The sequence below is a fragment of the Somniosus microcephalus genome, chromosome 13 (genome assembly GCF_052327205.1).
Source record: "Somniosus microcephalus isolate GS21.2 chromosome 13, FLI_Smic_1.0, whole genome shotgun sequence".
Lineage (NCBI taxonomy): Eukaryota > Metazoa > Chordata > Chondrichthyes > Squaliformes > Somniosidae > Somniosus > Somniosus microcephalus.
The window spans coordinates 8,768,783-8,781,513 of NC_140999.1; the positions used below are offsets into that span (position 1 = coordinate 8,768,783).

Consider the following 12,731-nt stretch of genomic DNA (forward strand, 5'->3'; position numbering starts at 1 on the left):
CTTACCCCTTATCCTTAGACTGTGACCCCTGGTTCTGGACTCCCCTGCCATCGGGAACATCCTTCCTGCATCTAGTCTGTCTAGTCCTGTTAGAATTTTATAAGTTTCAATGAGATCCCCTCTCATTCTTCTAAACTCCAGCGAATATAAGCCCAATCGACCCAATCTCTCCTCATACGTCATTCCTGCCATCCCAGGTATCAGTCTGGTGAATCTTTGCTGCACTCCCTCCATGGCAAGAACATCCTTCCTCAGGTAAGGCGACCAAAACTGCACACAATACTCAAGGTGTGGTCTCACCAAGGCCCTGTACAACTGCAGCAAGACATAATTGCAAAATACTGCGGATGCTGGAAATCTGAAATAACAACAGAAAATGCTGGAAATACTCAGCAGGCCAGGCAGCATCCGTGGAGAGAGAAACAGAGTTAACGTTTCAGGTCTGGGACCCTTCATCAGAACTGGAAAAAGCTGGAGATGGAACAGATATTAAGCAGGTGCCGAGACGGCGGCGGGGGGGGGATTGAGTTCAACAATTTCAGATAATTATCCCTGCCCCCATTTTTTATGCAGTATGATTTTTGCCACTCCCATTTGCAAAATTTTATCTTTCCTGCCTCTTACAAAAGTACAGGATGTTCTTTCTATTCCTTCCTCCCCTCCTACCCCCCCCTCCCTGTCTCTGCACCTGTTTAATATCTGTTACATCTCCAGCTTTTTCCAGTTCTGATGAAGGGTCCCAGACCTGAAACGTTAACTCTGTTTCTCTCTCCACGGATGTTGCCTGGCCTGCCGAGTGCTTCCAGCATTTTCTGTTGTTATTGCAGCAAGACATCCTTGTTCCTGTACTCAAACCCTCTCGCTACGAAGGCCAACATACCATTTGCCTTCTTAACCAACTTTTGAAGCGTAGCCGCTGTTGTTATGTAGGCTAACATGGCAGCCAATTTTGACACAGCAAGACCCCACAAACAGCAGAAATAAATGACCAGATAATGTTTTTGGCGGTGTTGGTTGAAGGGTAAATGTTGGCCAAGAGAACTGTTCTGCAAAGAGTGTTGTGGTTTCTTTAACATTCACCCGAGGGGGCAGACGAATCTTGGTTTAACGTCTCATCCGAAAGACGTTAACTCTGACAGTGCAGCACTCCCTCAGCACGGCAGTGAAGCGACAATCTAGAGTTTGGTGCTCAAATCTCTGGAATGGGACTCAAACCCACAACATTCTGACTCGGAGGCGCAAGTGCTACCCACTGAGCCACGGCTGAACAGAAACTGAAATGCTGAAAATACACAGCAGATCAACAATAACGACTTATATTTATATAGCGCCTTTAACGTAGTACAACATCCCAAGGCACTTCACAGGAGTGTTATAAGACAAATTAAGTCGGGTGACCAAAAGCTTGGTCAAAGAGATCGGTTTTAAGAAGCGTCTTAAAGGAGGAGAGAGATGTAGAGAGGCGGAGAGGGTTAGGGAGGGAATTCCTGAGCTCGGGCCCTCGGCAGCTGAAGGCACGGCCACCAATGGTGGAGCGATTAGAAATCGGCAATGCTCAAGAGGCCAGAATTAGAGGAGTGCACATCAGTCAACAGCTGGTGGTAAAGGCAGGTTAGATGTTGGGTATGTACCCCTGATAAGGAATTTTTTTTAAAGTCCATTTTTTTATATAACTACATGGAGAATTATTGTGATTTCAAAAGGAATCTCCCTGTACTTTACTTCCCCTTTAAGAGTAGTTATTTTATTGTGGCCGACGAAAAAGTCTCAACCATCCCTTTAAAGGAGGAGCCCCGCCCTCCCGCGGTTGCTCGGCAACCATGGCGGGTGACCGTATGCGCATGCGCGTGTCTGTCGGCCCATCCCGCCCTCCACCAGCTTGATTGACATCTACTTCTGATCGCCGATTGGCTGAATTAAGCGTAAGTGGGCGTTAGTCAGAGTGAAGTTGGTTGCTGATTGGCGGGCGGCGCTGTCCGTCAGGGCTGTCTTTTGGCGCCGGGCCTGGGGTCGTAGTCCGCTTGGTGATGGAGGCGGCGGCGGCCAACGCGCTCGAGTCGTACCGGGGCCGGGACCGGCTGGTGCGGGCCGCCGGCTACAGCTCGCGGCTGGTGGGCGGCCTGCTGCTGCTGCTGGCGGCGAGGGGCGGCCGCCCGGAGCTGGGCCGCCGGCTGCTGCTCGCCTCCCGGGAGCTCAGCAACTGCCGGACGGCGCTGCGGCTCTTCGATGATCTCCCCATGTACCTGCACTCGCGGGGGTACGGGCTGGGCGCCGCGGTGAGCGCCGGCGGCGGGGCGGGGCCTGTGGGGAGGGGTGGGTCCTGTGGGGCAGGGCCTGTTGGGGTGGGTTGGAGCCTGTGGGGGTGGGGGCGGAGCCTGTGGGGCAGGGGGCGGAGCCTGTGGGGCAGAGGGTGGAGTCTGTGGGGAGGGGGTGGGTCCTGTCGGGTAGAGGGTGGAGCCTGTGGGGTTGGGGGTGGAGCCTGAGGGGGCGGAGCCTGTGGGGAGGGGTGGGTCCTGTGGGGGTGGAGCCTGTGGGGCAGGGCCTGTTGGGGTGGGGTGGAGCCTGTGGGGCAGGGGGCGGAGCCTGTGGGGGAGGGGGTGGGTCCTGTGGGGCAGGGGGTGGGGCCTGTGGGGTTGGGGGTGGAGCCTGTGAGGGTGGAGCCTGTGGGGCGGGGGGCTGCGGTGAGCGCCGGGGGCGGGGGCCAGGGTTTGGGGGTGGAGCCTATGGGGCAGGGGGTGGAGCCTGTGGGCCAGATGTTGGAGCAGGGCTAGAGGTTAGGGGTGGGGCCAGGTGTTTGGGGCGGGTCTGTGATGCAGGAGATGGGTGTGGCCAGGGGTTTGGGGCTAAAGGGATCAAGGGATATGGGGAGAAAGCAGGGACAGGGTACTGAGTTTGGATGATCAGCCATGATCTCATTAAATGGCGGAAAAGGCTCGAGGGGCCGAATGGCCTACTCCTGCTACTATCTTCTATGTGTCAGGGGTTGGGGCCTGTAGGCCAGGTGGTTGGTGTTGGTGTTGGGGTGGGGCTTATGGTTGGGTTGGGGGCAGGGTCAGTGGTTGGGTTGGGCCCGTGGGGTTGTGGTGGAGCCTGAGGTTGGGGTCAGGGTTGGGGGTGGGCCCAGAGGTTGAGGGGTGGGGTTGGGGGGCTGGGTCAGTGTTGGGGTTGGGCCTGTGGGTGAGTGGCCTGACCATGGGCGGGACTTGCGGGCCACCAGTGAATCCCCTGCAGAGCTGGTCAGGGTGGGGTAGAATGTAAACAGCCCAAGATGCGTCACGAGGGGGCTAAAGTACTGAAGACTAACATGTTGTCCGCGGGTAGTCGGCGAACCCACAGCCTAATGTGGAACTGCAGCGAACAAGACCCGAGCTTCAGTTTCCCCCAATCCAAAGCCCTGACTGTCTTCTTACACAGAATGTACAGCACAGAAACAGGCCATTCGGCCCAACTGGTCCATGCCGGTGTTTATGCAAGGAAGTACAGTATAGTGAACAGTGAGGAGGAGAGTGATAGACTTCAAGAGGACATAGACAGGCTAGTGGAATGGGTGGACACGTGGCAGATGAAATTTAACGCAGAAAAGTGCGAAGTGATACATTTTGGAGAACGAGGAGAGGCAGTATAAAGGGTACAATCCTAAAGGGGATGCATGAACAGAGGGACCTGGGGGTATGTGTGCACAAATCGTTGAAGGTGGCAGGGCAGGTTGAGAAAGCGGTTACAAAAAGCATACAGGATCCTGGGTTTCATAAATAGAGGCATAGAGTGCAAAAGCAAGGAAGTTATGATGAACCTTTATAAAACACTGGTTCGGCCTCTACTGGAGTATTGTGTCCAATTCTGGGCACCGCACTTTAGCAAGGATGTGAAGGCCTTGGGGTGCAGAAAAGATTTACGAGAATGATTCCAGGGATGAGGGACTTCAGTTACATGGAGAATCACAGAAACCCCACAGTGCAGATAGAGGCCACTTCGGCCCATCGAGCCTGCACCGACACATATCCCACCCGATCCCCATAACCCCACGTATTTAATCCCCCTAACACTAAGGGTCAATTTTATCATAGCCAATCAACCTAACCTGCACATCTTTGGACTGTGGGAGGAAACCGGAGCACCCGGAGGAAACCCACGCAAACACGGGGAGAATGTGCAAACTCCACACAGACAGTCGCCCGAGGCCGGATTCGAACCCGGGTCCCTGGCGCTGTGAGGCAACAGTGCTAACCACTATGCCACCGTGCTGGGGTTGTTCTCCTTAGAGCAGAGAAGGTTGAGAGGAGATTTGATAGAGGTGTTCAAAATCATGAGGGGTCTGGACAGAGTCGATAGAGAGAAACTGTTCCCATTGGCGGAAGGGTCGAGAACCAGAGGACACAGATTTAAGGTGATTGGCAGAAGAACCAAAGGTGACATGAGGAAAACATTTTTTACATAATGAGTGGTTAGGAATAAAAACAGAAAATGCTGGAAATACTTAGTAGATCAGGCAGCATCTGTGGAGAAAGAAACAGTTAATGTTTCAGGTCGATGACCCTTAGGATGGTTAGGATCTGGAATGCACTGCCTGAGAGGGGGGTGGAGGCAGATTCAATCGTGGCTTTCAAAAGGGAATTGGATAAGAACCTGAAGGAAAAACATTTGCTGGGCTACGGGGAAAGGGCGGGGGAGCGGGACTCGTTGAAGTGCTCTTGCAGAGAGCCGGCACGGGTTCGACGGGCCGAATGGCCTCCTTCTGTGCCGTAACCATTCTATGCTTCACATGAGCTTCCTCCCACCCACTTCATCTCACCGGATCAGCATATCCTTCGATTCCTTTCCCCCCTCATGTACTTACCTAGCTTCCCCTTAAATGTTTGGGACGTTGTCTTGGCTTGAAAGAAATGTAAACCGTTATCTTTCCAATTCGAATCGAGTGCTCTGTTTGTCCTCTCAGGTGGACATAAAAGATCCCACGGCACTATTTTGAAGAAGAGCAAGGGAGTTCTCCCTGGTGTCCTTGATAATATTTATTCCTCCGCCAACATCACTAATAAACAGATTATCTCATCGCTGTTTGTGAGATCTTGCTGTGCATAAATTGGCTGCCACGTTTCCTACATTACAGCAGGGACTATACTTAAAGTACGTAATTGGCTGTAAAGCACTTTTGAGAGCGTCCTGAGGTGAAAGACGCTTTGGAAATGCAAGTCTTGTCTGTATGGCTCATTTTCCTCTTGCTCCACTCGATTCATTATGCTGAATCCACACAGAGATAAATGGAGGTTGCTACTTTCCGGTTATGTTGTTGAGCGTCAGCTTGTCTCAGTCGGTAGCACTCTCGCCTCTTGAGTCATCAGGCAGCGGGTTTAAGCCACAGGATTTTGAGCACAGAATCTAGACTGACGCTTCATTGCAGTGCTGAGGGAGTGCTGCACTGTCGGAGGTGCCGTCTTGCGGATAAGACGTTAAACCGAGGCCCCCGTCTGCCTATTCAAGTGGGTGCAAAAGATACGGCATTATTTGAAGAAGAGCAGGGGAGATCTCCTGGTGTTGTAGCCAACATTACTCTTTTGACAAAAACTGATTTATCAGGTCATTTTTTTGTTTGTGGGACCTTGCTGTGTACTAATTGGCTGCCATGTTTTCCTGTATAAATGCAAGAAAGACTTGCATTTATATAGCGCCTTTCACGGCCTCAGCACGTCCCAAAGCGCTTTACAGCCAATGAAGTAATATTGAAGTAACAACAGGAAACGCTGGAAAAACTCAGCAGGCCAAGCAACAAGTTCTGAAGAAGGGTTTCGACCTGAAACGTTGACTCTATTTCTCTCTCCACGGATGTTGCCTGGCCTGCTGAGTTTTTCCAGCGTTTTCTGTTGTTATTTCGGATTTCCAGCATCCGCAGTATTTTGCTCTCGAAGTAATTTTGAAGTGGAGTCACTGTTGTAATGTAGGAAATGCAGCAGCTAATTGCGCACAGCAAGCAGCCACACAACAGCAATGTGATAATGACCAGATCATCTGTTTTTTAGTGATGTTGGTTGAGGGATAAATATTGGCCCCAGGACACCGGGGAGAACTCCCCCTGCTCTTCTTCGAAATAGTGGCCGTGGGATCTTATACGTCCACCTGAGAGGGCAGACGGGGCCTCGGTTTAACGTCTCATCCAAAAGACGGCGCCTCCGACAGTGCAACAACAGTGACTGCACTTCAAAAATAACCTCTGGGCTGTGAAGTGCGTTGAGATGTCCTAAGGCTATGAAATACATTGTATAGATGTATAAATGTTGAGCTTAATGCTTGATTTTAGGATTTCTTCTTATCCTCCATAGGAGGAAGATGCTATTGTGCGGCTGCTCTCCGTAACTGGGAACCTGGCGGATCAACTCTATTACCCTTGTGAGCACGTGGCCTGGGCCGCAGACTACAAAATCCTCAGCATCAACTCCGACAAGTGGTGGACGCTCAGTAACATGCTGTGGAGTCTGTCGCTGGCCCTGGGAGCTCTGCGGTGAGTGACACTGATGAGTTATGATTGTGTCTCTCTCCTCTTCCTTCTGTCGCCTATAGAGAAAGCGGCTCCATTCTTACACAGCTACTGAAAGGGAGGGAGGGTGCAGCCAAATTTGCGCACAGCAAGATCCCACAAACCGCAATGTGGTAATGACCAGATAATCTGCCGTTGGTCGAGGGATAAATATTGGGCCAGGATTCCTCTGCACTTCTTCGAAAATAGTGCCACGGGATCTTTTACGTCCGCCTGAGAGAGGGGGGGGGCAGACGGGGGCCTCGGTTTAACGTCTCATCCGAAAGACGGCACCTCCGACAGTGCAGCACCTCCCTCTGCACTGCACCGGGAGGGTCAGCCTAGATTTTTGTGTTCGGATCTCTGGAGTGGGGCTTGAACCCACGACCTTCAGACTCAACGAGTGCTACCAACTGAGCTGTGGCTGACAACATCGAGATCTGCTGGTGTAAGCAGCCTGCGGATTAACGGGAACGAGGAATTAAACTTTATACATAGCTCTCCCACCGCCCCCCCCCCCCTTCCATGAGGCTCCATGATATGCACCTCAGCACGCCAAGACAATTAAAAAGTTGGAACACTACCGGGCTAGTGGATAAAGCCTGTGCCAGGTGTTGTACTGAGCCGTACAGACCAGGTCTGGTTCCCAGTTGGTGCTGAGGTGACTGATCTCGGCAGAATGGCAGTGTCTCTGTGACGGGATGAAAAGTGGCCGGGGTTCCAGCTCCTGATCGTTACACAGCGCTCGAGCCCTGCTGGGTCTGGTTCGGCTGTGATGCTGTTCATGGTCAGATAGCCAGTCATCGCTTATTGCTTCGTGACGAAAGGTGAGGAACCGAGTTGCTAACTTTTTGGGAGGGGGCCGGGTATGGATTCTAATTTTAAATCTTTCTGTTTTTGGATTTAGTAAATATATAGTCAGTTAACACACAGGCTGAAATAATGTGCTTTCCCCCCTTCTCCTTAATGCTGGCAGATCCTTCAGAGTTGTGCAACTGCTGATGAAGAAACTGAACGGAAACCAGACTAAAGGTCACCTCGGAACAGAGTACGGTGAAATACGTGGTTATTTATATCGGGTATTGTAAAAAGGAAACCTACCTGGCTTACGGTTAAAGGAGGGATCTTTGACTGATGCAGGGTCGGGTGGGAGAACCTCACCTGTCCTCAGTCTAAGAACATCCTGTAAGACGAGAATGAGTCGGGCAGGAGTGTCAGGTGCGGCCCAGTTTTGGTGTTGAAAGCCTGTAGATGGAAGAGAAGGTTGAGGCACGTGCGAAGTTTCGTCAATTTCCAGCTCCTGAGTCATGGTGCTATTTCTCTCGGCTTCAACACAGTGAGGATCCAGAGTGGAGGAAGAGGGGCCGGCCGGTCGGGTTTTGCAAGGAACACGGGTAAAAGATCAATGACCACAGCAGCCGCAATAAAATAGGGAAAGGTTGCAATGGGGGGCAGAGAGAGAGAGAGGTTAGAGGTGGGAATCACCTGACACCAGGTATTTCTTGTAGCCTGTCCAGGGCTGTATGAGAGGTCAGCAGTCAGCCTCCCCCAGATTGTTGGTACTTTATTCAGAGAGGGGAAAATGCAAAGGAGTGGTTTATTAATCTGAAGAAATTTTTATGATTGTCATTCACTTTTGTAGAATCCACACACAATTATTTTTGCCCTTCCCTTGTTGCGGGGAAGTACCTGACGACTGATTAGTAATTCCCCGCGGAACCAGTTTGGGAACAGCGAATCTACATTCCGTTCGGAAGATCAGGAAGTAGAATCAGTATGGGTGGAGATAAGGAATAACAAGGGGCAGAATACACTGGTGGGAGTAGTATATAGGCCCCCTAACAGTAGCTATACCATTGGACAGAATGTTAATCAAGAAATAGTAGGACCTTGTAACGAAGGTAATGCAATAATCGTGGGGGACTTTAATCTTCATATAGACTGAACAAATCAAATTGGCAAAGGTTGTCTGGAGGACGAGTTCATGGAATGCATTCGGAACAGTTTCCTAGAACAATACGTCATGGAACCAACCAGGGAAATTGTGTAATGAGACAGGGTTGGCAGAGTGATCATAATATGATAGAATTTCACGTTAAGTTTGAGAGTGACTTGCCTAAGTCCAAAACTAGAGTCTTAAACTTAAATAAAGACAATTACATTGGCATGAGGGGCGAGTTGGCTAAGGTAGATTGGAAAAATAGATTAAAAGGTATGGTGGTAGATAAGCAGTGGCTAGCATTTAAAGAAATATTTCATAATTCACAACAAAAATACATTCCTTTGAGAAACAAAAACTCCACGGGGAAAGTGATCCAACCGTGGCTAACTAAAGAAGTTAAGGATAGCATTAGAATGAAAGAAGAAGCTTATAATGTTGCAAAGAATAATAGTAAGCCTGAGGATTGGGAGAGTTTCAGAAACAGCAAAGGAGTCATTGAGTCATAACGGCACAGAAGGAGGCCATTCAGCCCATCGAGTCTGTGCCGGCTCTCTAGAGCAATCCAGTCAGTCCCATTCCCCCGCTCTATCCCCGTAGCCCTGCAAGTTTATTTCCCTCAAGTGCCTATCCAGTCTCCTCCCCTTGAAAACATTGAGTGTCTCCATTTCCACCACTTCCATCGGCAGCGAGTTCCAGGTCCTCACCACTCGCTGCGTAAAAAAGTTTTTCCTCACAACCCCCCTGTATCTCTTGCCCAAAACCTTAAATCTGTGTCCCCTAGTCCTTGTGCCATCAACTAGTGGGAACAGCCTTTCCCCGTCTAGCCTATCCAAACCCGTCATAATCTTGTACACCTCTATCAAATCACCCCTCAACCTCCTTTGCTCTAATGAAAACAAATCCAGCTTCTCCAACCTGTCCTTGTAGCTAAGATCCCCCATCCCCGGAACCATTCTGGTAAATCTCCTCTGCACCCTCTCAAGGGCCTTCACATCCTTCCTAAAGTGTGGTGACCAGAACTGGACGCAATACTCCAGTTGTAGCCTAACCAGCACTTTATAAAGGTTCAGCATAACTTCTCTACTTTTGTACTCAATCCCTCTCTTTATTAAGCCCAAGATCCCATATGCTTTGCTAACCACTCTCTCAATATGTCCCGCCACCTTCAGGGACCTACGCACATTAACTCCCAGGCCCCTCTATCCCTGCACATTCTTTAAAACTGTGCCATTAAGTCTATATTGCCTCTCCCTGTTCCTTCTGCCAAAATGCATCACCTCACACTTCTCTGTATTAAATTCCATCTGCCACTTGTCTGCCCATTCTGCTAGCCTTTCTATGTCCTGTTGCAGTCGATTGGCATCATCCTCACTGTTCGCGCCCCCACCCCCCCCCCCCCCCCCCAAGTTTGGTGTCATCTGTAAATTTAGAAAATATATATATATATATATATATATAAAAATCAAAACAAGCAGTGGCCCCAGCACTGACCCTTGGGGAACACCACTGTCTTCCATCCTCCAGTCTGAAAAACAGCCATTTACCACAACTTGCTGTTTTCTGTCCTTAAGCCAATTCCTTATCCAAGCTGCCACTGATCCATCTATTCTATGAAGCTCAATTTTGTTAACCAGCCTTCTATGTGGTACTTTGTCAAACGCCTTCCTAAAATTCATGTAGACAACATCCATTGCATTCCCTTCATCAATCCTCCCTGTTACTTCATCAAAAAATTCAATTAGATTAGTCAAACATGATCTGCCTTTTACAAATCTGTGTTGGCTCTCCTTAATTAGCTTAAACCTCTCCAAGTGCCCGTTAATTTTTTTCTTGATTATTGTTTCTAAAACTTTACCCACCACTGATGTTAAACTGACCGGCCTATAGTTACTAGGATTGTCCTTACACCCTTTCTTGAACAATGGTGTCACATTTGCCACTTTCCAATCCTCAGGCACCTCCCGCATCGAGGGAAGATTGGAAAATTATGGCAAGCCTTTCCGCTATCTCCTCCCCCAATTCCTTTAACAACCTGGGATGACCAAAAAATTGATAAAAAGGGGAAAAAATAGAATGAGAGAAAACTAGCAACAAATATAAAAACAGATTGTAAGAGCTTCTACAAGTATGTAAAAAGGAAGAGAGTAGCAAAAGTAAACGTTGGTCCCTTAGAGGCTGAGACGGGAGAAATTATTATGGGGAATAAGGAAATGGCAGAAACGTTAAACAAATATTTTGTATCTGTCTTCACAGTAGAAGACACAAAAAGCATACCAAAAATGGTGGGGAACCAAGGGTCTAATGAGGGTGAGGAACTTAACGTAATTAATATAAGTAGAGAAAAAGTACTGGAGAAACTAATGGGACTAAAAGCCGACAAATCCCCTGGACCTGACGGCCTACATCCTAGGGTTCTAAAAGAGGTGGCTGAAGAGATAGTGGATGCATTGGTTTTGATCTTCCAAAATTCTAGATTCTAGAATGGTCCCAGCGGATTGAAAGGTTGCAAATGTAACACTGCTATTCAAGAAAGGAGGGAGAGAGAAAAAAACAGGGAACTACAGGCCAGTTAGCCTGACATCAGTCATCGGGGAAAATGCTGGAGTCCATTGTTAAGGAAGTGGTATCAGGGCACTTAGAAAATCATAACATGGTTAGGCAGAGTCAACATGGTTTTATGAAAGGGAAATTGCGTTTGACAAATTTATTAGAGTTTTTTGAGGATGTAACTAGCAGGGTAGATAAAGGGGAACCAGTGGATGTAGTATATTTGGATTTCCAAAAGGCATTCGATAAGGGGCCACATAAAAGGGCTCATGGGGTTGGGGGTAATAAATTAGCACAGATAGAGGATTGGTTAACGGACAGAAAACAGAGTAGGGATAAATGGATCTTTTTCAGGTTGGCAGGCTGTAACTAGTGGGGTGTCGCAAGGATCAGTGTTGGGGCTTCAGCTATTTACAATCTATATTAATGACCTAGATGAAGGGACCGAGTGAAATGTATCCAAGTTTGCTGATGATAAAGCTAGGTGGGACAGTAAGCTGTGAGGAGAACAGAGTCTGCAAAGGGATATAGATAGACTGAGTGAGTGGGCAGTAAGGTGGCAGATGGAGTATAATGTAGGGAAATGTGAGGTTATTCACTTTGGTAGGAAGAATAGAAAAACAGAATATTTTTTAAATGGTGAGAAACTTTCAAATGTTGGTGTTCAGAGAGATTTGGGTGTCCTCGTGCAAGAAACACAGAAAGCATTAATGCAGGTACAGCAAGCAATAAGGAAGGCAAATGGCATGTTGGCCTTTATTAGAAGGGGGTTGGAGTATAAGAGTAAGGAGGTCTTGCTACAATTGTACAGGGCCTTGGTGAGACCACACCTGGAGTACTGTGCACAGTTTTGGTCTCCTTATCTAAGGAAGGATATACTTGCCTTGGAGGCGGTGCAACGAAGGTTCACTAGATTGATTCCTGGGATGAGAGGCTTGTCCTATGAGGAGAGATTGTGTAGAATGGGCCGATACTCTCTGGAGTTTAGAAGAATGAGAGATGATCTCATTGAAACATACAAGATTCTGAGGGGGATTGACAGGGTAGATGCTGAGAGGTTGTTTCCCCTGGCTGGAGAGTCTAGAACTAGGGGGCAGAGTCTCAGGATAAGGGGTCGGCCATTTCAGAAAGAGATGAGGAGGAATTTCTTCACTGAGGGTTGTGAATCTTTGGAATTCTCTGCCCCAGAGGGCTGTGGATGCTGAATCTTTGAGTATATTCAAGGCTGAGATAGATAGATATATGGACTCTAGGGGAATCAAGGGATACGGGGACAGGGTAGAAAAGTGGAGTTGAGGTTAAAGATCAGCCATGATCTTATTGAATGGCGGAGCAGGTTCGAGGGGCCGTACGGCCGACTCCTGCTCCTATTTCTTACGTGCTGCCCCACAAAGAACTTGATAAATACTCCCTCGTCTGAGTGCTTTCAACACATGCCGGCCAATTACTGAGGTCCGCAGGGCATTGTAAACCAGACAGCATAAAAGCTTTGCTGGCAGGGATGTATACAAATTGCATTAGTCTTCTGTGGTTTGGCACTAAGCCAGGTGCCTCGCTCACTGGATGTACACCGTTTATATGCTGTCTTGCATCTTGGCACCTCTTCACACAAAGGATGGTGGAAATCTGGAACTCTTTCCCCCACCCCCCCACCCTCAACGGCTGTGGATCAATGTTTCCTGTAAAAAAAAATTGGTGCCGCGCGACCCCCTTAAGGGGCTGCACGGGCCATTC

At 48.8% G+C, this 12,731-nt stretch overlaps 1 protein-coding gene across 2 annotated transcripts in view; it reads left to right on the forward strand.

Moving 5' to 3' along the window:
- The first annotated feature begins 1,976 nt into the window (after window positions 1-1,976).
- The window catches only part of enc3 (ectodermal-neural cortex 3), a 69,175-nt gene continuing 58,420 nt past the window's right edge, over window positions 1,977-12,731 (forward strand). Inside the window, exons 1-3 of one of the 2 annotated variants that reach the window (XM_086004460.1) lie at window positions 1,977-2,276; window positions 6,315-6,493; window positions 7,485-7,556. In XM_086004460.1, coding sequence (XP_085860586.1) covers window positions 2,028-2,276; window positions 6,315-6,493; window positions 7,485-7,556 — 500 coding nt within the window. In that variant the 5' untranslated portion in view covers window positions 1,977-2,027. The remainder of the gene's footprint in view (window positions 2,277-6,314; window positions 6,494-7,484; window positions 7,557-12,731) is intronic. The other variant, XM_086004459.1, reaches the window with a different exon arrangement.